The sequence below is a fragment of the Topomyia yanbarensis genome, chromosome 2 (assembly GCF_030247195.1).
Source record: "Topomyia yanbarensis strain Yona2022 chromosome 2, ASM3024719v1, whole genome shotgun sequence".
NCBI classification, from domain to species: Eukaryota; Metazoa; Arthropoda; class Insecta; order Diptera; family Culicidae; genus Topomyia; species Topomyia yanbarensis.
Window position 1 is genome coordinate 370,038,153 of NC_080671.1, and position 27,998 is coordinate 370,066,150.

General features: G+C 39.2%; 1 protein-coding gene across 1 annotated transcript in view; it reads left to right on the top strand.

Moving 5' to 3' along the window:
• The first annotated feature begins 515 nt into the window (after positions 1–515).
• LOC131684501 (uncharacterized) overlaps positions 516–27,998 on the top strand; it is an 87,345-nt gene continuing 59,862 nt past the window's right edge. The window contains exon 1 of the mRNA XM_058967435.1: positions 516–2,146. Coding sequence (XP_058823418.1) covers positions 1,447–2,146 — 700 coding nt within the window. The 5' untranslated portion in view covers positions 516–1,446. The remainder of the gene's footprint in view (positions 2,147–27,998) is intronic.

Below are 27,998 nucleotides of genomic sequence, written 5' to 3' on the forward strand. Positions count from 1 at the left end.
GATTAATCAACTTCATCGACTCAGTAATAAGCTTTAACTTGCATCGAACCTTGGGTTCGTCGCTTTACCGGCAAATCTTTCGATTCCCTACTGTCTTACCATTCATTCTCAACCACAGCAGTCACCTGTCAAGATAATCGAAACCCCGTGATCGTACCCACACACACACACACACTCTCCAAAGGTGTCTCACAATTCGCGATCATGCACACTGCAACGCTCTACCTGTTGATTCTCTTGCGAGAGCGAGCGGGAGCCTTCGCAACGAAGGAATTCCAAGAAGGGCCACAGTTGATCGTAACCTGGGCTGGTGGTAAACCGCGTTCACCCACAGGTGTCTTAGTTTTGCACGCTCTCTTTTGTCTTGCTTTGACTTGCCTCATCGCGTCGTCATCGGTCGTGAGAGGTGAGTTTCTCACCTGGCTTCTGTTGGTGTATAGGTGCTACAGTGATGGCTGGCAATTCGGTGCGCAAAAGAAAAAATACACGTCGGCAGCTATTCCAGAGTGAACTTGCATCGCGATCAGACGCCCGTTCGTAGTGGCTCGCTCGCGAATCCTCCGTCTGCGGGTTACCTTAAGGAGAAGTGGAGGAGTAGAGAGGAATCTAATAGCCGTAAGTGCAGTGACGGCGGCAGTAGACAGCGGAACACGTAAATGGTGGAGCGGGGACTGTCCGCTGTAGAGATTAGAACCGGAAGAAAGTGTCGTGGCTGATTGATGACTGGACGGAAACTGTCGACGTGTCTTGCATGTTGCGTGTGTCGCCGAGTGACGTCCAAATCTGGAATATTCGTTGTGTGGTGTCCGGCGGGAAGTGAGAAGTGCGGACGGTATTAAAGTTACCTCCGACGCAGGAGGGGAGGTATTCTGATTGTGGCTGGAAGTGTTCAAAACCGTGTATCGTGATTAAAGATAACGGAGATGACCGGGTGAGCCGTGTGGAATTTGGTTTGATTTTTTGTGCTTTAAAGAAAATCGACAAATTGTGAGAAAAAGGTTCCAAGATTCGAGGGAAAATCATTCAGCCATATTTGAGTTGCTTAACTTTTCGTTTGCTGTCTTGTTCTCGCCTGAAAGGAGTCGCTCAGTGGGTACGGTGGTGAGAAAGAGCACGGAAGATACGTGATCGGAATGTGGTGCCTGTGAGGCTTACAATCCAGTGAGTGTATTTATTTACGGGTGTAGCTTTTCGGCAGTGTTGGTGTCCCAAGTGCACGGATTAAGACCCAGCGCAAGAATCGTAGCGGTGTGCTAGTGTGGTTTTCTTCCTCCTCGTCCACTGGATATTCTCGGATAAGTGGCCATTGGTTTCGCACCGCTGGATACCTGTTGTGGACAGACACGCACTGTCTTGAAGCGAAACGGAGGAAACGAATAATAAGTTTTGATTCTTTGATTGCTAAGAAGAAGTGTGTTCTTCTGAAGCAGAACCTCGACCGTTCTTATGAAAGTTCGGAACATGGGCGACTCGACGCCTATCTGTCGCTGTCGTGTACTATATCTCGGTAGCGCTGTACCTCGGCAGAGTAAGGATGGCCTCCAGGGAATCCAGGAGCCGCTCAGAAGCCTTTACCCTTCAGAAGGAGCAATCGGTGCCAAAGGGATCGATTCCTGGCTAAGTGTTTGGTCCAACGGAATACTGCTGGAAAATGTGGATGAGAATCGCAAACAGGTTACCAGATTCTTCCCAATCGATTCCCTGCACTACTGTGCTGCGGTTCGGCAGGTTCTGATCCCGGAGCGAGGCAATAACAATCCGGAACCAAAGTTCCTTCCTCTGGATTCGCCATTCGCGCGGACACCTCGCGCTCAGCATCCGCCGATCTTTGCAGCGATCCTGAGGCGAACAACCGGAATCAAGGTGCTCGAGTGTCACACGTTCATTTGCAAACGGGAAGCGGCGGCCAATGCGTTGGTGCGTTGCTGTTTCCACGCCTACGCGGATAACTCGTACGCACGCCAACTTGAAGGTTCCGGCAGCGGAAGTTCAAACAGCGTCTACGGAACGATCGGTGGAAAATCCAACGGCACGGCAGAAGGTGGCTGGCGATCACGTGCCGGCAGTACCACGACGCTGAACAGCGTCGGTGTTAACAGTCGGCAGGCAATTAACGGCGTTGGCGAGGCGTATACGGTGAAAAATCGTAAGTATTTTTGGATACGCAATTTGCTTGCCTCTTCGTTTTACCCTGGCGGAACCTGGGTTACTTTCGAAAACATCGCACGGTGCGGTTGGTTCAGCTGGGCGTGAACAGGGAAGTGGGGCCCGATTTGCGCCTACTAGGGCGTAACGGTAGGGGTTGAAATTAATTGCCAACGGGGCAGTAGGAAAGTAGAACTTGGCACTGCTAATGGACTGCTGATTGCTTCCGGTCGTCCCTTTCGCGGTGACACGCGTCGTACAAGTAGCTTGCAAATATGAGTATGAAATTGGGACTTTGATGCCTCTTTCCGAGGTAGATGACGCGGCCTACTTTGCGGCGGTGCAAGCAAATCGTTTTCATGAATATTACGACATTTCAAATTGCACCAGCGCCGTCGTATGCGACGGACATTCAGTCACGTTTTATTAGACATACCTAAAACCCATCAGCTGAATGGAGCTGAGGTTGCAAAGGTTATACAAATGCAAACCGTCCTCAATAGTTTAAGGCGATGTTTCATTTTAGGAATGTGGTCCCTTAACGGTAAAGGTCGTTTCATGAATTCTTCAACATGGCATAAGACCGGCTTCTTTTCAGTTTTCATCGTGATTGGTTACAGGTATGCGTTAAGCTATATTTTTTCCATGTTTGAAAACAAAAAAACACTCATAGCATTTTATTTGCCAGTCCAATAATTTAAACAATTGCGAACGTTGCTGAACTGCGGTAAGAGCAGCGTTTTACAAGCCATTCGGTAATAAACACCTGGCAATATTAAAGGCACGTCGAACAATAAGCCAATTTATTGGCACCAATCCCTTCTATACATACGTGATGCTAAATTTTCTATAGCCGAAAAAATGCAGCGATGCCATCTTACAGTGAATACAGGTGTAACCTTGACAACAAGCACATGCTGTGTCATGGTTATAAAATTGCTCATTAGTCTTCGCCTTTAGCAAAGGTTCGTTGTTTTGCATACCTGATGGTGTTTTATAGTTTCACCTCGAAAAATTCGCAACAGCTTATTTGGTTCTGGAATTTACCTAAATGTTCGAAGGTGTTCGAATCGAAACACAGCACACAATTTGGCAATTTTTCACGTACCGGGACATTTGTGGTTATGCCCCATCACAGTATGCCGTCTAAGACGGCGAGCTGTACATAGGATAACTCGTTTGGCATAAATGAAGCAATCGGTATGGTCGTGGTGGAGGTGCAGCTGGGGTTAACTGGGCGGTTGCACTCGGTTGCAGTTTTCAATGTCATCGTCACCGCCATTGGTGCTGGTTTTTGTTTGTCGAAGATACTTAGGCTGCTGGTAAATGACTACCAACGCGGATAACCGGTTTCCCCGGATGCCTGGCAGCGGCGACGGTGAAGTCACGTTTATATTCGTTTGGCAGTGGACACCGTTTCGTGTCTAGACGGAGCGACCGCCGCGGAGATTGGTAACGCAATAAATTGTGATTTGCTGTTTTATAAATTTCTTATGAAGCAAAATCTACTCCAATTCTAATTGTGCCCGAGCCAGAATACAGCTGTACCTCTCCAATGATGTGTCGCAAAAAAAGGGTGTCGTGTCCTCATTTCTACAATAAAATTTCCTGATTTTTCAGATTTTTTTACAAATTTTCCAGGGCACTCAAACAAATTAAGTTTACATTTCTCAATGTTTATTGTTTGATATTATAACATGTAGTGAATCACTTATGGAATTTACGTTTCGACTTCGTCTCATCAGAATCTGACATTAATTTAGTGATAAGACTAAGCTAGTGCCGGATTGACGCTAGCTCCAAAAACGAAAACACTGTGTTTCTGAGCAAACCCCTAGTCCTGCGCAACGTCTCGCAAGAAAAGGAGTCCTGATTAAGCCGATGAGAATTAATGAGTCCGTCAACACGGTGGTAGTTCAGTCCTGTCACTACGTCGGTCGAAATGCAAATTCCATAACTAATTTAGTTAAAGCCGACGTTCTAACCGAGGCCCGGAGGGCCAAGTGTCATATAAGGGATTGTCGCATAGGTTGGGACGCTGTATAGGTTGGAACAGCTCGATATTTTCGTTCCTATGCAGTGTTGCCATCTGTTATTTTTAGCACATACTAGACCCGATCGTAGCTCACTTTTTATACCAAGTTGAAGTTATAGTTCAATATTATCACAGCTGCACTAAGCAATGTCAAAAAACGAGCTAAAAATATTTTGTTGTGCTGATTTTTGCGCCATCTTAAATTGAATCTTTTTCGTCGAAATTTCAACGTAAATAATTTTAAAGTGTTAAGAAGTAACTAAAATATTATTACCGACCAGGGTTTGTCAAATGGAAGTAAATAAGTCTTTCAGTTACTTATTCTTATTCTAAAATACCAATTAACAAATAAATATTAACCAAAAAATAAATATAATGCATTAATGTTTAAATTGCCTTAAATTATTTAAATTGTCTGAAGTGTCCCAACCTATACGACACTTTTTTGCCATTTTGCCGTCATGTAGAAAATTGATCCTGAGTCTTATTTAAAATTGCAAGTAAACATCTTCCATTCGCAGACATTAAGCCACATAACATATCTACAAAATAGTGTACTACAAGCTAAAAATGGCTATTGTCATGGAAACAAGATATCAACCTCTAAACAAACCCGTCCCAACCTAGACTACATTCTCTTACTATTCGACGCAGTTTGTCGAGATCGGAAAATATCTGTGTGTATGTATGTGTGTCGGTTTCCTAGAGATGGCTGAACCAATGTTTACAGTTGCAAATGAAAGATACAACGTTCCTATCGGCTGTTATTGAACTTCATTGTGATACGATCTGTGGTTCCGGAGATGTAGGAATACGGAAACACGTCTTCTCTGGTTCGGTGTGAAGATGATTATGATTTGATTTTATTATGTCAAACTAATCTCAATACATTTCATAGTCTACTAGATTACTACAATCTCTCCCATCTTTTAATAGTATATGATTTACAATTTTCTAATTTTTCTAACTATTTAATTACAATGATAGTTATTAAGATATGATGGGATGCAAATTTTTCGTTTGCTTCTTCTTTCGCTGAACGGATGTGGTCTTTTCTGGTTTGATTCAGATTGTAAATTTTTTGTCGCTAGTTTCTGGTAATCTTGATTCGTTAATTTTTTTCGATAATCAATGGCTCGCGTACCATTTCTGTCTTAGGATTGTTTTCAGGGTTTGAGACTTTTTCATGTGCCGTATTTATTAATGGGTTATTGTTAACGATCCGCTTTGTATGATTAATGTGGCGATTAGTAATAACACCAGTTTCTAAGCTTTTGATGTATGATCTTATCCCTTCTCGTTGTATAACAACGTGTTCTTCTGGATTGAATGTGGTAGTTATCTTGTTCTTTTTTTATTAAGTTCTTTTCAATAACGTGATCCCCAATATCAGTGTTACATGGCTTCGCTCCTTTTTTCATGTTTGTATATTTTCTTTCTATTTCCTTCCTATTTCCTTTGAACGCTCGTCATTTTCTTTTGCTTTTTTATATCTACCGTTCGCTTTATTTCTGGTAATTTGTCCCGAATGTTCAATCCAAACATAAGCTCGGAAGGCGAATAATTCGTAGTTTTGAAGGTCCGTCTTCCAATCACGTCCCATTGCCACACGTATTTTTATTGTTTTAAGTATTGTACGATTTTGCCTTTCCACTAGTTCATTTTGAAAAGGAGCTTATAGGACAGTGTGTTTAAAAGCAATTCCATTTGAAAAGCAAAACATCACACAACATCTGCAACTAGGTCGTTGCGAACGCACACGTAGTTTTTTGGTACCCCACAACACAACCTCCAGCAGGAAAAGTCCAATAATTCATGGAGCACTCTTATGGAATAGACTCCCGCTAATTACAAGACAACAACCAACGATGAGCACTTTTAAAGCTGCGCTTAAAAACCAAATTCCCTAGACTAACAAAATATGTACCTCTAACTCTATCCAATTGTCAAACCATCTAAACTATTTCCTTGACCTGTAATACAGTGTAAACTAACAGGCTTTCGTAAAAATGATAAAATAAAAAATACAAATACAAATACAAAACTATGAAAAATCTTCTGAAGAGAATGGTTGTCCATTGTCGCACACTATTTCTGTTGGGTAACCAAATCGTGCAAAACTTTCTCTTAATTTTACAATCGTGTTTTTGGCTGTCATTGAAGCCATGATCACAACTTCGATGTATCTGGACCTCCTGGAACTTCTGTGAAGTCTATCGCGATCTTTTTCCAAGGTTTGGCGGGCATTTCAATTCTGGAAATTGATTGGATATTCGGTTCAGATACTAGAATGCAACCTGAACAGCACTGGACAAATGCTTCTATCATCCGGCCAGTCCGGTCCACCATACTTTCGCTCTTAGTCGACGTTTCATTGAAGATATTCCAAGATGAGGATCATGTGCTAGATGTAAAGTACGTTTCTGTAGCGATCTAGGTATGATGATTCGTTGTGCTTTCATGACCACTATTCCGTCACTCGTGAGTCTTTCAGCTAACTTATTGTATCTGATTAATGTTTTCGGCCAGCGTCGTGGACTGTAGGGTAACCAACGGATAAGTTCTTGCAATTCAACATCGTTCCATAGCTGCTAATTTTTTACGAGATACCGATATTCCTTTACTGGAGATATGATATCCAACGAAATCAATTTCTTTCATGTTTTTCTCGACTTTTTCAGAATTTATAAGCACGTTGTATTCTCGTAATCGCTTGTATATCATGTTAGTTCTATGTGCAAGTTCATTTTCGTCTTTGGCGGAAATCAGAATATCGTCAATGAATATAATGAGCAACGAGAAATCGGAAAAAATCGTCTCCATCACTTTCTGAAAAAGTTCAGGGGCTGCTGAGAGACCAAACATGAGTCGTTTGTAGCGCATCAAGCCTAGCGGAGATATGAAGGTGGTAATATAACGACATTTCTTTCTCAACAAAACTTGATGAAAAGCTTGTCTAATGTCTAGTTTTGTGAATATGTTGTTCCCACCGATTTTCTGTATCATTTGCACTTCTCGAATAACAGCTTTGTTCGCTTCCCGCAAGTCAATAATAATTCTAACTTCATCTAAACTCTTTCGCTTCACTAGCATTGGAGAGACCCACTCAGATGCTTCATTTACACACTCAATTATATCTTGCTGCTCAAGCACTTTTAGTTTTTTTTATGACAACTCTTCAAGGGGGAATGTGATGCGTCTCAAACCTAAGCGAACTGGGGGGACACTTATCGATTTTTATGTTTGCATCAATCCCTGTTTGATTAAAACATCAGCATTTAATCTCAGAATAAATATTATATTGAAGTAAATAAAATCAGATTGACTAAGCAGGACTAATCCTTACCAGTGATACAAGGGAAAATCTCATTGTTCAGAGTCTGCACAAATTGGACTAGCCCCAGATCCCCAATTGTTCAGAGTCTGCACAAATTGGACTAGCCCCAGATAGTAGAGAACATTTTCCGCCTTGTATAACATAGAACTTGGTATATGCACGCTTGTTGTTGAATGAAACCTCCGTTTCGACCTCTCCTAGTACATGTAGCGGCTTATTAGATCCATAGGCGTTAAAAACCTTATTGCTGCCTTTTTCGTCGAGTACGCTTCAAATCCTATTTGTTTCAATAACTTCTAATCCGCCTCACTTAGAACGTCCTCATCTGCTCCAGTATCGATGATTAGCAGTATAGTCCTCCTACACTTGCCTTTACGGATCGCTTCTTAGCGCCAAGATGAAATAGATCAAACACTTCTTTTTCTTTGTCCTTATTTGATACCTCTTCTACACTATGATCTCCTTCCAAACATTTCCTTTTCAGGCTCATGCCCTTAGTTGTCATAATGATTTGGTCCACCATGATGCTATCATCTTGATTGCCATAGTCACAATTAGCCGCTTGCTTTTTCAACTTGATAAAGGCGTCAAGCTTCTCGTGTGGACCTGGTGACATTTGCTTAAACTTCTGTCGCTCGCATGCTTTGGATACGCTTGGTATGAAATATATATTTAATAGTTGTATGGCTGCATGGTATCTATTCTCCAAGGGATGTTCTTCATCTTGTTGTACCTTGCCAGCAATTTTACGAACATCTGGACCGCCAAACAACATTAGTGTGTTATACTTTTCTTCATAATCATCAATATCTTTCCACGCTAGGTATGCATCGAAATGCTCTCTCCATTTTTCCCAGCGTAATGGAATAGAGCCTTCTGCATCTTCGATGAAAGGAGGCACAAACGGGTTTACCTTTACAAATTAAAATAATGATTACCTTCACGAAAATCATTATGTTAGTATTTGGACTTCGCACACAATTTGTAGCCTGTAAGTTTCAGGTGTTCTAGTTATGGAAATCAGCCTGAAAACTTTGCCAGGTTCCAAATTTTCCTTAGTTATGGAAATCAGCCAGCAAATTTTGCCAGGTTCCGTAAATTTCCTAGGAATGGAAATCAGCCTGCAGACTTTACAGGTTCCACAATTTTTTTCCGTTGTTAAGGAAATCAGCCTGCAAACTTGCCAGGTTCCATAATTTTCGTAGTTATGGAAATCAGCCTGCAAATTTGCCAGGTTCCATACTTTTTGTAACTGTGGAAATCAGCCTGCAAACTTGCCAGGTTCCATAATTTTCGTAGCTATGGAAATCAGCCTGCAAATTTGCCAGGTTCCATACTTTTTGTAACTGTGGAAATCAGCCTGCAAACTTGCCAGGTTCCATAATTTTCGTAGCTATAGAAATCAGCCTGAAAATTTGCCAGGTTCCATACCTTTTGTAGCTGTGGAAATCAACCTGCAAATATTGCCAGGATCCACAATTTTCATCGTTTTTTATGTGTTATGAGAGTCAGCCTGCAAATTTAATTCGTCAGGTCCCACAATATATTTCCTTTCACGGCAAACCTTTGGATTTGGGACATTATATTCAATATACAAACCATCGGCCAAGCCATCTCTTCTGAGCTCCACTATTTTATCCTCGTCGCCAAATGTAGGAATACGGAAACACGTCTTCTCTGGTTCGGTATGAAGATGATTATGATTTGATTTTATTATGTCAATCTAATCTCAATACATTTCATAGTCTACTAGATTACTACAGGAGATACGAGTTGAAGAGTACTGTTACATAGAAAATCTTGTTATAATTTGTCCACATCGGTTGCTCGGAATTTTCTGAACCGATTTTCGAAAACTTAGTTTTAAATGAAAGGTACAACGTTTTCATCGGCTGCTATTGAATCTTATGTGTGTTCGACTTCTAGTTCCTGAATTACATGACGATGAGTGCGATCACGCAGAAAATCCCGATTTCAACGGATATTGCGATGAATGTATAAAGGTGATTTTTTTTTCAAAAATATGAACACAACTGCTCAGTGGCGGCACTCGGGGCCAAAAATTGAATTTGCCGCCCCTCTTATAATAAATTTTCAAAAGAGTTCGATTTTATTTTCCATCATTTCATATGAATCAAATATGATAAAAGTATTATAAAGAGTCTACGCAAAAATAATCTTTTTCATATTTTATTGTCAATGCTTTGTTCTGGCGGTAATGTTGCGCATAAATTTCCTCGCGAGAGGTGGCGTTACAACTTCGTTTACATGTTCGCTCCGTGATCTCGGGCTTTAATTATGGCAATAATTGGTGCCTAAAATATTCTTGTTTGAGCCATTCTTCATTTGGTTTATACTACTGATTAAAGAATTGGACAAAACATTTTAAAATATTATTCTTGTGAGCTACTGGCGATCAACCTTTTTATTAAATCCATTACAACACAAGATAATGTACGAAATATGCTGTATACCATCAAAATCTTGATTTATAGCCAAAAATTTTCGTATTTTCGGGACGTTCTCCGCTAAAAGGAAAATTACTTAGCATTCTTATTTTATTAAAAATTTAGAGAGATTTAATTCTGCATCTAACGATCATCTTATCTCCAAATTCGTTAGACTTCAAACTTTAACTTTAAACTTTACAAACATGCTTTCAAATTATTTTATATGAAACCGTCCACTTGAACGTTCATGTGAGCAAGTTTCTAATTTGGAAACGCTGACGTTTTTCAACTGATTGTGATTAAAAATACCGCATAACACTATAAACAATAGAACATCACATAGTATACCGTTGATAAGGTTATTTCTTCCTCGTTACACCCAAAACGTACCCAGTAAGAATAGCTTACATTAATGCAATAATTACGAGCGAAAATTGCAAGCGTTCTGTTAATGTGCAAAAATTGCAAGAATCCAAGAAATAGAAGAACGAATTTTCCTATATATTAGCGATATATGTGTATTGGTGACAAATATGCGTTAGATTAAAAAGACGCTGGTATTAGAAAATGAGCCCCGCACGGGCAGCTTACTAATTGATCCTTTTTCCATCCAACCACGCTATCAGATAGTTATGAGTGGATAAAAGTAAAGACGCAACCAGATTTGAACTCATGCCCTTACGCATCGTAGCACTGACTGTAAGCACTAATCTATTCTTACATATAAGAACAGGACGTTAAAACTCGTACAATCATCATATCCACAATTCGATGCTGTCTCGGGTGTAATGAATAAGCCATAATACTGCGTTTGATGATGTCGGTGTGGAATGAATAAAACGCAGACAGTAAATAAAAACTCGGCGTGCGTTGTTATAACTACCAGCATAGGCACGTGAATGTGGTGGCAATCCTATGACAGTGTGTTGAAGAAACGTATGTACATTGTACGTATAGCAATAGATAAATTGATTTTATATGCTTGCAAACATTGCATGCGGCTGTAACTGCAAATTTGCAAGCGATGTCGTTTGCAATTATTGCAAGAGATTTTTGTTTTGAGTGTATGCATATTCTAATTTCACTCACTTTTCTCAGAAATGGCTGAACCGAATTGCTCAAACTTAGTTTCAAGCTGGTATTGAATTTTTAGTTGATCCGACTTTCGGTTCCGGAGTAACGGGTTTGAGAGTGCGACGACACAGAATTTTTTGCCTTTCTCATATAGAAAGGATATGCAATTACTCAAAAAATCCCCACCCTAATTTCGACTGACATACGGTTTCTGGATTTGAACAGGGGCGTAGCTAGGGTTGTACGGAGAAGGGTTACACCGCCTTCCCCTCACTGGCCACACTTCATTTTAATTTCCCTTAGATCACCGCTCAGACCACCACCCCATCCATCACTCATATCCTTCCCTCTCTCAACCTCGTCATCTTTACACCACCGCTATATCACAAGGCATACCAAATTAAGCTAGGGAGTGGTTCGTTCGTGACTTATTCATCCTCCTCACACACCCACCCTCGCATGACAAAATTACTTAGCAGGAAGACAACATTGTACAAACTAGTTTTCGAACAACTCGGGTGTTCCTCAAGGAATTAATTTGGGCCTACTCTTATTCACACTCTTTATCAATGATCTAACTACAGTGTTACCACCAGGATGTCGTATATTCTACGCTGATGGCGTTCAATTATACATGAACGTCAAGTCAAGTGCATCAAGGATAAGCAGCTTTACAACAGCTCTTGGACACTTTCAGTGACTGGTGCTCCTTAAACTCGCTTACAATTAGCATTCACAAGTGCAGTGTAATATCGTATCATCGCCAGCACAAGCCAATTTCATACGACTACTGTATAGGAGATCAGAATCTTGAGCGTGTACTACAAGTGTGTGACCTTGGAGTCATTTTGGATTCTGTACTCACTTTCCGACCTCATTTCGACTATTTATGTTAAATTTTTTTAGTGAATCTAATGACCCTTTCCGGTCGATATTGGAATCAAACTCCGTAATATGGTGTCCGTATCAAGGAACATGAATAGCAAGAATGGAAGCAATTCAAAGAAAATTCGTTCGTTATGCACTAAGACGCCATCAGTGACAGGACCCTATTAATCTTCCGCCATACGTAGACCGCTGCAGATTATTAGGTATACGAGAAGAAGAGTAGCACAAGCAGTTTTCGTCGCGAAGATTCTTCTAGGAGAGTTAGATACGTCGGAATTATTGGGTCAAATCCACATCTATGCACTGGAACGTGTGTTCTGTCAACGAAGCTTTTTACTGTTGGAACATAGGAACTCCCTGTATGGTGATCATGATCCGATTCTCTTCATGCCTGCCACATTCAACGAAGTGTTTGCGGATTTCGATTTCAACGTGTCATCTACTACCTTCAAGAACCGGCTATTACGCAGTTTCTGACTTGCCAGATATCTACTGACGACATTTTAATCTGAACAACCCTAGGTAAAAGGACGATTAAAATGCATCGGCCATAACTTCAAATTTGCGTAACAAACCAACGGTCGTCATCATTATCTTAGTGTCCTAGTGACCGAACAATCCAGATAATCCGAATCATAATTGAATGTATTTTGGAGTTCCATGATCTTGGACCGCCAGTTTCCAACTTCTATGTACGCCTACTGCATGCGCTCCTTCCTTGGTATCGTTGGGGGTTCATGCGACCGTGCCATTCTCCATTTTCTACTGTGCAGCCGAGTATTGAACGCCGAATTCTTCTCTCAAACAAACCGAGCACTCGATTTTCTACTTCCTTCAACATCCACGCCTCATGGCCGTACAGCGCAACAGAGAGTATCAGCGATTTGAATAGAGTAAGTTTTGCGCGCATCCTTAGGCTGTGGGACTTTAGCTTACTACGTAAACCACATTCGCAGCAGCAACATGCATTTTTCCTTCACGGCTAACATCGTTATCATATGTCACTAGTGTTTTAAGATATATAAATTTGTACCCCATCGACTTTCACTTCGAACCCAAAACGACTGCCACGTTCTCTACCATGTACTTTGTCTTGTCAGAATTTACAGTCAGTTCGATTCTTGCAGCTTCCCTTTTAAAAGGTAACAATGCCTACTTCACTACTCTGCGATCAACGCCAATGATTTGTATGTCGGTCGCGAAGCCAAGAAGCATGTGAGATCTCGTGATGATAGTTCCATGCCGCCTTGAAATATACAAACAGATGACAACTTCGCAGAATTTGTCGCTAGGTAAACATTTGCCGCTAAGTAATCATTTGGTCCGTCGTTGATCGTCCTTCTCGAAACCCGCTTTGATAATCGCCAACAGAGCATTCAGCCAACAGGCGCAATCTCCCCAACAGAACACGAGAGACTAGCAGATCTAGAAATCAGTGAACAAAAAAGCTGGTTTGTTTATCCATTGCTAATCGCCGGATTTACTTACTCCAAAAAACTCTTCGATCGAATAGTAGCGTAAACTAACCTTCTATCTATCTATCTATCTATCTATCTATCTATCTATCTATCTATCTATCTATCTATCTATCTATCTATCTATCTATATAAAAATGAATATTTGTATGTATATGATTCATGGACTCCCAAACGGCTCAACCGATTGGCGTCAAAATTTATACATAGTAGGCATTTGTTCTTGAGTGTGTTTGTATGCTATTGGTTGGAGATTATCTGCCCACCAGATGGCGCTTCGAAACAAATTGTGTTTTCCTCCTATTTCATTGAAAGTCGCAGCAACGCGCGATGGGTATTAGCTGGTAACCTATAAAACACTTATTAGACCGGTTGTCTTATCGACTATGCTAGACCAACGCACCCGATATTTGACGGGAAAGAAAACACCTTTCCAATGGAATTAAAAGATTGAAAATACAAAGTATACTTTTTGAGTTTGAGACATTTAAAAACAAACAGGTTGTTTACAACAAAAGTTCAATAATTTTGTAACAGTTGAGATTTGATAGTTTTTGTAGACTAAGTTTTCCCATATATGATTTTCTACCACCGCTCGAGAGATTCTTAACTATGAACCAAACACTCTGTATAGGATAGAGCTCCCTTGTTTAATCCCAATAAATTACCCAGGTAACCAGTAAGCATTAGTGCATGCAGTAAAGTACCATATAATTTGCATTTCAGATGCTTCTTGCAGTATATTAGCATTCGTTATGCATAGCTGTTGTTAATCAGCATTCAAAAAACTGTTTAAAACCTTCTTGCCGGTAAACAGCATTCTGAATGCACAACAGCAGTAAAGAAGCATTTTTATGGCACAGTAGTAATGTAGCTGTATATTTTGCCAAAAGCAACTTTTAAATAGCATTTAGAACGACTTAAATGCTTACCAGGTAGGCGTTAAGGCGTATTTTGCATGCTTATTGGTTACCTGGGTAGTCTGCATACTCCTACAACTTCAGGTACGTTCGGAAACTCATCTCCGTTGAATCTTTTGAGACTGAGCAATATGTATATAATTTTGTTCGATCGCATCCGCCGTCCTGATCCCCTGCCTTTTTAATTGTCAACAGGCTCGAAAATAATATAAATTCAAGCGTTTCACCCGCACCTGATTATTATCGTGATTAACGAAATTTGAAGAATTACTGCAAACTGAAGTAGAAATTCGTTTAGTAGGAAATGCCAGGTTTTGCCGCTCGGGGTGGCTGCCTCCTTCGCCCCCCTCCCTTAACGCCGCCACTGCAACTGCTTGGATTTGTAGTTCTAGGTCACTAACAGTCTTTCAAAGTCTCTTTGACCACATTGGCCACCATCGACGGATCCGGAAGTATCCAAAATAGAATAACAATTACATCGATTTCTCTGCAATTGCTAGACCGATTGGACCAAACATTAATGAAAGCTTTTACAACGCCGTGAACAGTTATTAAATTTCATTCCGATCTGACTTATGGTTGCGGTGTTACGGGTTGTGGCATAGAAACTTCCGATTCAAACTGATACTGCGATGAATGCAGGGTAAGGTGAAAACGGGAAGTGATTTCGGCAGTGCAGTCACGTAAGAATTTGCGTCGATTCTAAGTTATATTCGCCACAAATACCCACCCAAAATAGTTTCAAACCTTTACTACTGCCTATAGTGACCAAGTACGAGTTCTCAGAGGAATTATTCTATTTGAGTGTTTTTAAATTGATTTTAGGTCGACAAACAAACTCGATGAATAAACTCCGTAAGTTATACTGTCTAACCGCTACGAAAATCCATACTAGATGATCCCCCAAACTATGTTATGTCCCACAGCACAGTGGGACGAGCCCGGACTTAAGTCCATATATGAATGTTATGCGATAGTGTCGCTAGTATTTTTCTCCTATCAGCTGAGCCAAAAGAGACATTTTTGCGAGATTTTAAAACATTTGAACGTAAAATGAATTTTGTGCATCTTTTTTAAGGGCATACTTCAGGTGTTTTTTGCATAATTTGACCATAGGAACTACATCCGGTTATTTTCGTTTTTCAAAGAAATGGTTGATTTTATACATTGCATTACTTCACCAAAATTATCTGTGTGATAAAATTACATCATAAAATTGCCAAAAATAAGTCACTAGTTGGTTTAGTTAGTGTTTAGATAACTGTTTGTCATAAATTTTTATTGAATTCGAACTTCTAATGCGATAACAACAACGACGCCCGTGAATGCCCGCGATCACACTATACTCAGTCGAAAGCTTTTAATTTTCTCTTTAAAATGAGTATATGCTAGTTTTGCGAAAACTTGCGATAAGCAGTCAAAATTTTAAAAAAACTGTGAATGGAGACGCATGGTTATTACTGATACTGAATTTGAATAATCACTTTATAGCTAGAATAATGACACGAATGCATGCACAAGTGCCAAATAGTATTGAGAGTATGATGAACAAGGGTTTTACTAGTGATCAAGAGTAAGGAGCCGAGTGGGAAGTATGTTTTTTAAATGGTAGAGGCATTAAGAATGTTTGAAAATCAGTGAAAATTTTCAACCATCTGAAATAGGTTATAAAATGTTTCTGGAACTATTTCTTGCTAACTTGCGCAATAACTGTCAAATAGAGTGAATACAGTTGAGCTCTAGTCGTTTGGTGAGAGTATTTTGATCCGAATTTGTATAGCACTGATATAGCTTGAGGGTATGCGATACTATCCAAATAAAATAACATTATTTTTAAATAAACCATATACACGAAAAAAGGGTTTCGAATTTATTTTCATTTAAGATATGAAATAAGCAATCTAAGTAACTTAAAACACACCTACGAAAAAAAATCGTTGACCATCTTGTTGATTAGTGAATGCAATAAAACATTCCACTAAGACGCTCAAAATGTTTGTTTTGAAAATGATAGAAAATGTAGCTTTCATATCAAGTAACCCACTAATGAATTAAATGTTCTATAATTAGTCGAACACATCTTATTTGATCCGTAAAAACAAAATAGTAATTTCTGAAATCCCATAATGAGATGTCCATTAATTCGCTTCAATATAGCAAATAAATTCCAAAATAACTATTGAAAAAAATCATTATAAAAGACAAAATATTTACTTTTGAGCCACTCTAATAAGAAGTAAAGTTAATTTCTATTTTGATAATTAAAATAGAAATTCAGCGCACAAAAACTACTTTAAACAAATTTTTGAACCTTCACAAATAAATAATTTTTTGAGCCACCCTAACGTATAATGATTTTTTTTTGCATGTGTTAATATCAATAACGATTTAGCACACGAAAATTAATATACACTAATTTTAAGAACGATTTCGAAAAAAATACATTTGGGACACCCTAATGATTAGTAAACGCTTATTTTTGAAATGTTTTAATATCAAAAACGAATTCAGCGTACCAAAATAACATAAAATCGTCCTATTTGAACCGATACGGCAAAGTTTGGACTTTAGTCCACCTTTTGTTCTAAGTCGTGCCACTGTGCACAGTGAAAACACCCGATGTTAACCCTCTCAGACCTGACAGTTTCCCGTTTGCAAAACGAACCGTGACATTGACGAATATTGTCGAGTGAGTAGCACTTCGCGAACATTATGTTTATGTAATACGTGTAATACAACAGTTACTTTCTGCAATAAATTAGGCCCTGAAGAAGACCCCACGGATCGAAACGTCGACGAAGATAATTTAGAATCGACACAAATTCTTACGTGACTGCACTGCCGAAATCACTTCCCGTTCTTACAATTTCCACAGTCGAAAAGAATCAATTTACATTGTAAGGTAAAAATTTCGCTAAAATGTGAATGTGTGTCAAAAAACTTGCATTTGCAGTTCTAGATCTATGACGGCCAACCGAAGTCTCATCGACCACAGTTCCCCGGAAAAAGTTGGCACCTATCAAAATTAGCAAATTCACATTAGTTTATATGCACTGAACCGCCCGGTCACATATGAAATTCTCGCAAAACCCGAAACAATTTTTTTTTCATTGGGGGACTACAGGAAATTTCAAGAATCGAATTCGTACTTTCGATGACAAATCATCGCTGTTGTGCTATCTTATGACAAACGCCATTTTGGGGTAAACTCAGTTAGATATGCCACATTACTAAACTAAAAAATCTCTACAAAGTGGCGTTTTCAGAATTTTGACATTCTGCTTGGTTATTGAAATATAGCGAGAAACATGCTGAGAAATTTTTACTGTTTTGCTTCAAATGACTGTGTCTGGGAATTGGCTCAAGTTATCTTGATGTATAACATGTTTTTATGTGTAAAACTATCTGGGAAACACAATGGCATAATCTTTTTCAAAACAAAAATTCACGAATTTTGAGAAAAATGCAGTTTAAGTTTTAAACTGGAAATATAGTATAATTGGCAGCCCTGTATCCAAATATAACTATTTTTTCTAGATTCCCTGACTCATTTCCTTTAAAATGTATCTCACAGATTGTTTCTAGACCAAATGAAGCCAAAGATATGAATAAAAGTTAATGATTGATGTTTTTTTTTATATGGAAAATTTTCCATTCACGATTACGACACGCCATACAAATTTTGTCATCAATACACACCTATGACACGTGTGAGCGCGACTTTTGTTTTCAGAATATATTGGCTCAAATGGCACGTTCCCCGTACATAGTCGGGGATTTGTGCCTTTGCTAACTTTAAAAATCGTTTTTCTCGAAATGTGCTAAATGGCGCTTGTCATAAGATAGCACAACAGCGCCGAAATATCTCCAAAATACATGAAATGACTAGATTTTATGTTCTGCCGAAAAAAATTGTTTTGGCGAATTTTGCATATTTTTTCAATTTAATAATAACATGGCTGTTTAGAAAAAAATTTTGTGAACAATTTTTGGTGTTTAAACCTTTTGGGCATAAAATATAGCAATTTCTCACGGGTTCAAACACCACGCAAACCCCAGAAAAATACCATAAATATGGTCCGTGCCAAATTCTACAACGATCAAAACACCATGAAATGCTCTCAAAAACCCAGAATGTGGTTTTTATTTGGGATCTTCCGGACCATGCTGATAATATTTTCGGGGGTTGAACACATTCCAAACACTATCAAAACACCATGCAGTGGGGGTGAATTTGGATCATGACCATGGGTGCTTTATGGCCTTTCGTTTGCTCGGGTACTCTTCCTATACGTGAAGTAGAGATGGTCGGGTTCTGATTTTTGAACCCGAATCGAACCAGGCGGGTTTCGGGTCGGGCTCGGGTTCTATAAATTTAAACTTCTCTGGTTCAGGTCGGGTTCCGGGTTTTCAAATTTGAAATTCTCGGGTTCGGGTCGGCTCCGGGTTTTTGAAATTTTAAACTTTCGCGATCGGGTCGGGTACGGGTTGGGTACGGGTTTTGAACAGATCACACCCAACCATTTTTGATGCTGTTTGCGTCTATACACAACACCCAGTCTTTTTTGTAGCAATTAACTTTACTTCGTGATACGAATGGATAACACATAACTAAATTTAACTAAATTTAACCACCTTTGAATCGCTAGAGTTCGTCATATTTTCTGATGCTCAAATATTGTATTGTTTTATTCATGTTTAAAATTTGTCCTATTCACATTCACAGTATTCAACAATGAGCGTTATGCATCTAAAATAGAGATTTATTTATTGCGATTTATTTTACATGATATGAACAACGACGACACTCGTATGGTGATGCTATACTAGCGCCACTATCCAATCAATGGTGCATATATGAAACAAGCGCTTTCTGTCCGCTGGTCCTCGGGCTGGGCCGTTGTATGACCCGAATTCCTCCATGAAAATGCGTGAATTTCCACGATCTTAACGATTTGATCGTAAAAATAATGTGTCTTCTGTTCAAGCCATTACCGGATTTGTTGAAGTTTGGAGTCGTTCCGAGTACAACATTGGAGATGTTGAAGCATCTCTACTGGCGCGCATACCGTACTATCTGAAGCATAAAAAAATTATATACCCCGTCGTAGACGATCATCCTAACTTAAATGATGTGACATCAAGAACGCGTCAGAAAATCTTGATTGACACCGTTCAACACAAGTTTGACCGTATTAACCAATAACGCGGGCGACGTCGTGTAAACTGTCGAATACGAATTGCCAATTGCCATAGCTTAATTAAATACATGTAATAAATTATACAAAACTACTCTTGCAGGAATGGTTTTCGATAAAAATATTTTTTTTGGTTAAGAACGACGGGTACGGTTGTTTGAAACTGTCATCATTAAGCTTTTTGTTTTCCCATGAGTTAGCCGCCGAGTTATTCTACTTTCCAGTTAAGATATCGACGGTTTATAACTTTCTCAGAACATTAAAAATTCGAACTCCAATAATTATTGCATTTATATTTACTATTATAATAGTAAATATAAATGCAAATTCTCCTCGCAAGTAATTCGTTTTGCCATAGGCAGATATAACTAGACGCGTATGGCGCTACTTCAGGTTTAAGAGATTCTATAATTCTTATATGAGCCTAGGATCCAGCTCGGATGCCTAAAATTAAAAATCGGGTTGTTCAATTTTAAAATGTTCGGGCTCTGGTCGGGTTCGGGTTTTTCAAGTTTTATAATTTCGGGCTCGGGTCGTGTTCGAATTTTGCAATTTTCAAGCTCTTGGGTTCGGGTCGGGTTCGGGTTCGAAAGAATTTAAACCCGACCATCTCTAACGTAGAGCGAACATTACCCTTCTTCTCCTATCAGCTTATCAAGACAACCTAAGTCTCAAACCGTCGATTAGTGGTTCTTATGGTTCAAGTTTTCGATTTGATCTTTTTTCTTTTACAAGAATCTGGAAATCGAATAACTAATTTTCTTATATATAACTGTCATATCATAATATGATATAATATGTATAATAAATATGTAATTTATTCATTAGAAAGTTGAGAAAGGCACAATTGCATCGCTAGGTGGATTAAAAAAGGTTTTTAACCTCCCATTTGCCTACCTGTTCGTCATTTCAGAGATTTCGGGTCTAAAAAGGTCAATTGCAATATAATACATATGGGTCATTCCACGCGAAGTGATCAAAAAAAGATGCAAACTTGAAATCAACCTTCACGAATTTGAACCAAATTTGGAGGAGTTGTTCATCTAGAACCAAAATATAAAAACCCAATTCTATTGCACCACCCCTCGGGTCACAGGAGCACCCCCCGTTTTGGCAAATTGCCAAAACCCTTGATTTTCTTTTGATCATATTTCAGGTTCTATTTACTCTAGAATCAAACCGCAAGATGGCTTTTGAAGAAAATTGTTCAAGGAGTCTAGAAAAAAATATTAATTTTTGGCGGCAGTGCTGCCAACTATGCAATTTTTTCAATTGAACCACTGACACAAAAATTTGGGTTTATATATAATGGCCCTAAATGAACAATTCCTCCAAATTTGGTTCAAATCCGTGAAGGTCGAATACACGTGCCTTGATCACTTCGCGTGGAATGACCCATATATACAAATGAATAAATTTAAATAAAGCGATTTTAACTACAATCAAACAATAGAAGCAAACAAAAATGTGCATCAGTGTACAATCTACCTCTGATATGGGTGAAGCTTCGCAGTAAAATGGAAGCAAACTTCGGTTCAACACACTATCGATTGATTTTCAATATTGTTGTAGCCACCCTTCTGTTAGCTGAAACTGGAACTTACGGAAGTCATCTTCATACGGTTTCATTATATACGTAATCCAATACTGATAACTTTCAGTAGGCTGAGGCTGAAAGCATTATTGGAATATGGATGTTAAATTTTTTTGGAAATAATCGCTATGGGACAATTTGATAATTTGACCCCGGAACGGTCTTTACGGAGCATGGTGCCGTAAGTGATTCACAACTTCATTTAATTTCTTACTAATTCCGTTTGCTTTCTACTTAGCCAATGAGCGGAGTAGACAGATGATTACATTCGGTAGACGAAGAACAGATACAGCAAACTTTCAAAGTAATGTGCTTTTTACTTTTAAATACAGAGCCTAGTTTCAAAATTTTGTCCAATTTTGAACTTTTAATGGTTCATGCATTTAAAGGTCCATGCATGTTTGCTGACTAGTGATATCTTAGATAATAATTCACGATTGCAGGATTTTTACAGTCCAAATCTTCCGCGGAGAGGATAATTGGGAGATCGTCTTTGGAACTGTCATTTTGTGTTATTCCTAGAATTTTTACATGAAACTAAAACTATATCTACTTATACACACTAAAAAATATTTACATCTCGCAAGACGTACATAAAAGGAGCGTCGCAATTCACTTGAATTTACATTCTAGAACATGTAAAAAATGCACTTTGTTCCATTCTCCATCTCCCTTCAACCAACGCCAGTGGTTGAGTGGTAAGCGTGACCGCCATCCATTCCAATTTCCTGGGTTCAATTCCAGCCGAGGTCGTTGAGATTTTTCTGAGGTGAAAAAATCTGTGGTCACGCCTTCCTTCGGAAGGGAGGTAAAGCCGTCGTTGGTCCCCGGTCTATGAGTTTGGTGGATCGATATCTAGTCCAGATAGTGATGTCACCTCTCTGGTGTCGGTAAAGAAGAAGTGATCCAATTCTATACTCTTACTAACAAAAATATCCTTCTCCTGTGATACTTGTGGAGTGCGCAGTAGTATATACGGCCTCTAGCAAAAGTAAGTATCGGACTAACCATTTCTCCCCTTTCCTTCCGCGATCTACGTTCGGGCCTGGCCGGCGCCCGGTATTGATCAATACTTTAGAATTATCAGGAGTTGCACATTGAAAGATGTTTCGCTACTCCCAAGCATAATTATCAACTGCTTCTCTATACAACTTCAGCTAGTCCAGATCGATAACGGAGTAGCAGCCAGTGGTGGTCGCACTAGCTCAAGGTCAAGCTCAAGCTCAATTCTCCATCTCCATTCAACCAAGTTCTACATCAAATTCACGTGTCAAAACATGTAAAATCCCATTATTAGACAGGAAAATACGTTGCAATTTTGTTTACGTTAAATGTAACTTTCATGTTTTCTAAGAGTATACGCAAGAAACAACAACTTGTCAGGTTGTTGTCTTGTTCAACAAATTACATTGTTTTTGGGTTGAGTCACCTAAAGAGTAGTCCTAGTAACTACTCAACAACTCATAAAACTTAGATCGCACTTGTAGCGTTCTATAAAACTTCAATTGTTACTTGGGAGTGTACTAGCTATGAAGTGACTGCATAAATACATCTAGTTGAATCGACCAGTGTTTTGAACATAACTCTCTTTAAATCTTATTAACAACTAGTAATACGAGAATTATAAAAAAAAATCAAGCTCTGCGTAGACTTTTGCAAAAAAAAACTCTCCCCTCTCGTAGACAAACGTAGACATCGCGGAAGGCACGAATTGAATTTTGTTTCTCTTTCAAGCTTGCGCGGGGATGTCAATTTTTCTAAGCTCGAGGGTTCGATTCTTTAACCCAGAGTATCTACTCCGACTTAGAACTGTTGCTCATTCGTTGTCCTATCTGCTATATATTTTTATCCGGCTGTATAGTTTTCCCGAAATCGATGACCTCTGTTATGTCCTCTCCCTACAGCGACGTCCGCAGATGCAAGTCAATCCAGAAACCGATATCCAGTTTTTTCGTGAGCCATTTGTCTACCTACAACAAAATTTTACACTGTCTGTCCCATCAGTGTCAAATCCCACTTGGATTCCACCGAAATCACCACACTCACATTACGCAGGATATCATCGATAGAACCCGATGATAGTCTTCACCTCCCTTTTGTAAGTCATTACGGTGTACTTTATGCATTGCGCTATTTAACTATTTAAATCTACTTACGTTGAACCATTGAACTCCTTATTTTTTCGCGATCTGCTTGGATAGCTCCAGACGGTGAATCTACCTTACTACGACGGAGAAATCCGAAGTGGAGTCTTTTTTTTCGCCTGAACAACTTACATTGCTTCCCAGCCATTCTTACAAAGTTTATGTACCGGCTTAGTATTACTCGTCTATATTTTTTGGGTGTAGTTGGTGTCTCGCTGTTCGTAGTGCTACTTCGCTGTATATCCGTTATTATTAGTGCAACTGCATTGCAAACGATATTCCATGTGTCGTAAACTTTACACATCTCAGCAACGATAATCGCTCAAGGTCGCTTAGCGCAATCGCAAATCTAGGACAGTCAAGAACCAAGGAATCTGGTATTTTCCGAATTTCTACGCTCTGGTTATAAGAATGATGTTACCTATTATTTAAGCAACCATGACCACATAAAAAGTGCGTCAGGTAGACGCACCTCTCCACGCTTCCTGTTCTCCCAGATTGAGAGAACCGATATGAGTGCGCTGTCCTCTGCCTATTTCCGCCTAATTTTAATCCTGGTCATCTTCCGCTTGTAACTTGTAGTAACATTCGCTGTCCGATGACGATACACTAGCCAGAATACGCTTGTTGCTACTACTTACCGTTGTTCGGTATAAATCTAGCTAAAGTGTTGACAGTGTTGGTCGCCTTCTCGCAGGCATAGCCGGCGTGGGTATTGAAGTTAAGCACTATGCACCTCCGTTTTGTGGTGGCATCCGAGATAGACCCTTATGGGATTAACGAGATTGAAACTGATTTCTGTTCCCTTGGATTTGAATGTTTCGTTTTTCACTCGTCAGTAATTGACACCAACTTGCTGTCAGTTAGACGATATATCCAAACTAACATCAAATTTGGCTCCAGTTAGACACTAAATCGAAACATGTGTGTAACAGACGCAAAATGGTTTATCCAATATTTTCCTTTGGAAAAAAAATGTTGCATCTCGTAGACCAGAACCCAATTCTGAAAAAAAAAACTCCTCAACATTCTGCACAGGTAGCTAGGGACAATAATTTTGTGCAGTAATTCAGCAATGACTATCCAACGAAGTGTCAACACAGACTAATTTTGTATGACAAACATACTACCGTTTCCATTCTCTTTCGCGTAACTACTAAAGACTAGAACTAGTACCTCTAGAATTTTTATTACCAAAGCGTAAAATTCTCATATTTATTGTATGGACGAGGAAATTCAATGCCCTTTTCACTGCATCCTTCGTTACTAAACATAGAAACACACACAAAACAAAACAAAAAAGTCAAAGCCACCTTTTCTTTCCATTCTACGGAAACGAGTAGCAGAAGAAGCCACTCTCGTTTTCCTATAACAATCCACATATTCCATCTTGTTCTATTTTACACTCAGTAGTTTTCAATTCTCATTTTAATTCTCAAAAAATGAAATTAAAACAATATGTATCGTCGAACATATTTGGAACGAAGTAAATTTAGTATATATTTGCTCACCAATCATGCAATATCATCGCTAACTCGTAAAGCTACGGAATCGAACAGCAACAAATAAATATGATTACTAGTGTATTTTCGTTTCCTCATAAATAAGTTTAAAATCATTTTCCTTTAAAGCAAAAACGATTTTGCGAGCAAATAACGAAAACGCTCTGTTTTCAATTTACACACATGCTTTGTCCTAGACTACTGCGGTATAGAAAATAGTGTCGTTCTTTTGTCATTTTCACCACATATGGTAAATGAAAAAATAATAATAATAAAGGGTGTCCCACATCAAATTGCATCACGGAAAAAAACGCAGCAGAAAATTACCTAGTGGGTAGATCCTTTTGTCAAACTTTTAGATAATAAAATATAATCCATTTTGGCATATCATTCAATTTCAATACCATAACAACGCTCGCACCTTACGCTTACCTCCCCTCATTAGATTCTGTACAACATCTAGCTGCAGCTTCTTCCTCACGGAAACCCCCTTTTTCTTCACGTCTTCATCAGATTTGACTTCCTTGGGATGCTTCCATAGTGCCTGCTTTATAATTAACCAGTAATTTTCGATAGGCCTTAGAAGGGGGGGGGGGCGTCATGTCCCTGGATACAAAAGTAACCCCGTTTGCTTTGTACCACTCCAGGACAACATTTGAATAGTGGCACGAAACTAGATCCGCCCAGAAAATCGTTGGACCCTCGTGTTGCTTCAACAGAAAAAAGCAGACGCTTCTGTAGACAATCCTTGGGGTAGATCTCCCCGTTTACAGTCCGGGTAGTCACGAACGGCGTACTCCGTTTGCCACATGTGCAGATCGCTTGCCAAATCAAGTATTTATTGCAAACTTTGAAAGTTTCTGCTTCCTTACTTCTTCCGGAACATCAAACTTCTCCTGGGCGGCGAAGAGCAGTAGCCCCTGAATCTGCCGGAAGTCCGCCTTGACGTAAGTCTTATAATCCATGATGCGACAATCCGGCTTCGTCGGCATCTGAACGAAAGGATTGGACAGATTCAGCTTTTTGGCCACATCTCTAACCGAACCGCTTTAACGGTTTCACTACCGAGTTGTTTATAAATGCACGATGAGAGAATTGAGAATGTTCAAGGTACTTGAAAATCCTCAACTCTACAAGGAGTTTTAAAGAGATCTGCAAGCCCAAACCCAAGTAACCAATAAGCATTACAACAGCGCTTTAGAGCGGTATATAGGACAGTTTATAAGAGTTTTTACGTTTAGAAATCTCCGGTTTCCTTTACTCTTTAACCAAACCGCGTGATGTTTTTTTGAAAGAAATTGTTCAAGGAATCTATTATAAAATACTAATTTTTGGCGGCGGCGAATTTGATTTAATCCCGAGATACAGTATTTTGAAGGAAAAAATCGAATTTTTCCTTGATAAAATTCCAGTATTTTGGTCAGTATTAAGAAAGTTTCATAAAAACCGACCCTGATCCGCTAGAGGCAAACGAAAAACGCAGTCTCATCATTTCTCGACTACTTGACGATAAATTCTGTGTGAGCTTAGCATACTCAAGTTGGGTTTTTGTAGTTGTGCGGTTGCGATTCTATATAAAAAATTGGTTGAAAATATTGTATCTCGGGATAAGCTCAAATTATATTTAGGTTATGAGTGTCTTTGGGTAAAAATGTGCGGAGAACTCGATTGCATTACAATTTAAAATTCATGTATTGCGAGAGAAATAGATAATTACATTTTGGCTGAAAAATTGCATAGTTGTCAGCACTGCCGCTAAAGATCAGCACTTTGTCGAGAACTCTTGCACAATTCTCTTTAATAAATATTTCGCAGATTGCTTCTAAAATAAATAATTTCGCAGATATATTTAAAAGAACATCAAGGTTTTTGATAATCTATCAAAACGAGGGTGCTCTCTTGGACCGAGGGGTTGTTCGACCAACACAAAAATTTGGTCTTTTACATATTAACCCTAAATGAACAATACCTCCAAAATTGGTTTAAATCCGTGACAGTTGATTACACGGGCCTTGATCACTTCTCGCGCAATGACCCATATTGTAACGGGATTTAGATTTCATGTGATAACAAACGTATTTTACGAAAATTACTTTTGGGAAGTCTCGAACAGCGGTACCTTGCCTCGTTATTCACAGCATGTGCGGTCCTTTTGCTGCCTGGGATATATTGCATATGCTCGAAAAAAATGAAATATGTCGAATACAATACTCAAGAGAAAATGCATCAAGAATACAACCACAATATTAGGTTAGCACCAAATTGGCTTTATATACGCTCTATAATAGCACTAAATGCATATGTAAAGCACACATACTGGATCATTTGTATTTCAAATTACAAGTTCATTGAAACTAGAGAACTGTAGCTAGCCGGGCCTCTGAGACCCGTTGCATTTTTAAGGGCTAAACAACCTTTTGGCTTGCATGCGTTTTATCAGTTTTGTATGCACTGCAATTAATGCTACAGCTGGCCTGTGTTTGTATGCACTGATAATGCTTTTGTAGAGCTCGATTGCAGTATAAATGCCAAAATAGGATTTTATACGATATTGGTAATAATTTATGTCCAATATTGTGTAATGGCCTAATGCTTATGGTTATTTGAGGAGTCTAATCAAACCTTTACATAATAAATGTTGTCAAATTCTTGGTAAGCAGTAATTCCTTTCAAAGTAGTAGCAAAATGAACAAACTCGATAAAATATCCATTGTACAATTAAACTTGAACATGGCTGTTATACTGCAAACAACCAAACCATGTCAACGATATCTTCACCGCAGGCAGTGGTCATACGAGTCGTCACTCGGTGCAAATTTCCCCTCACAATTAAACAGAACCATGTCCCGTTCACACCGGCGGCAGACAGTGTAACCTGTTTCTTTTCCCCTTTTCGACCTGTTGCAGGTTTATATATGTGCATAGTTCTTACATATTCTTCCCATTGTCATAATCGGACTTCCTCGCTTCCCGTAGTGATTGGCCATTGTCATCGCAAGCAAACCCTGAAATTCCATCCCCGGTAGCTGCTCGAGTACATAAACATAATGCGGATGGGATCCCCCCGGTAGTTCAGGTGAACTCCGGACAGGGGTATTCTTTCTTTTTATTATTGCAGCCGCATTGCCTACAATCGGTTTCTCACGGTTTTTGCTTAACTTGAGCCGAGCGATGCGATGGGAAGGCAGATGGAAATAAACAGAAAAGTTAAATTCAGAAAGTAGAAATCAGCGACT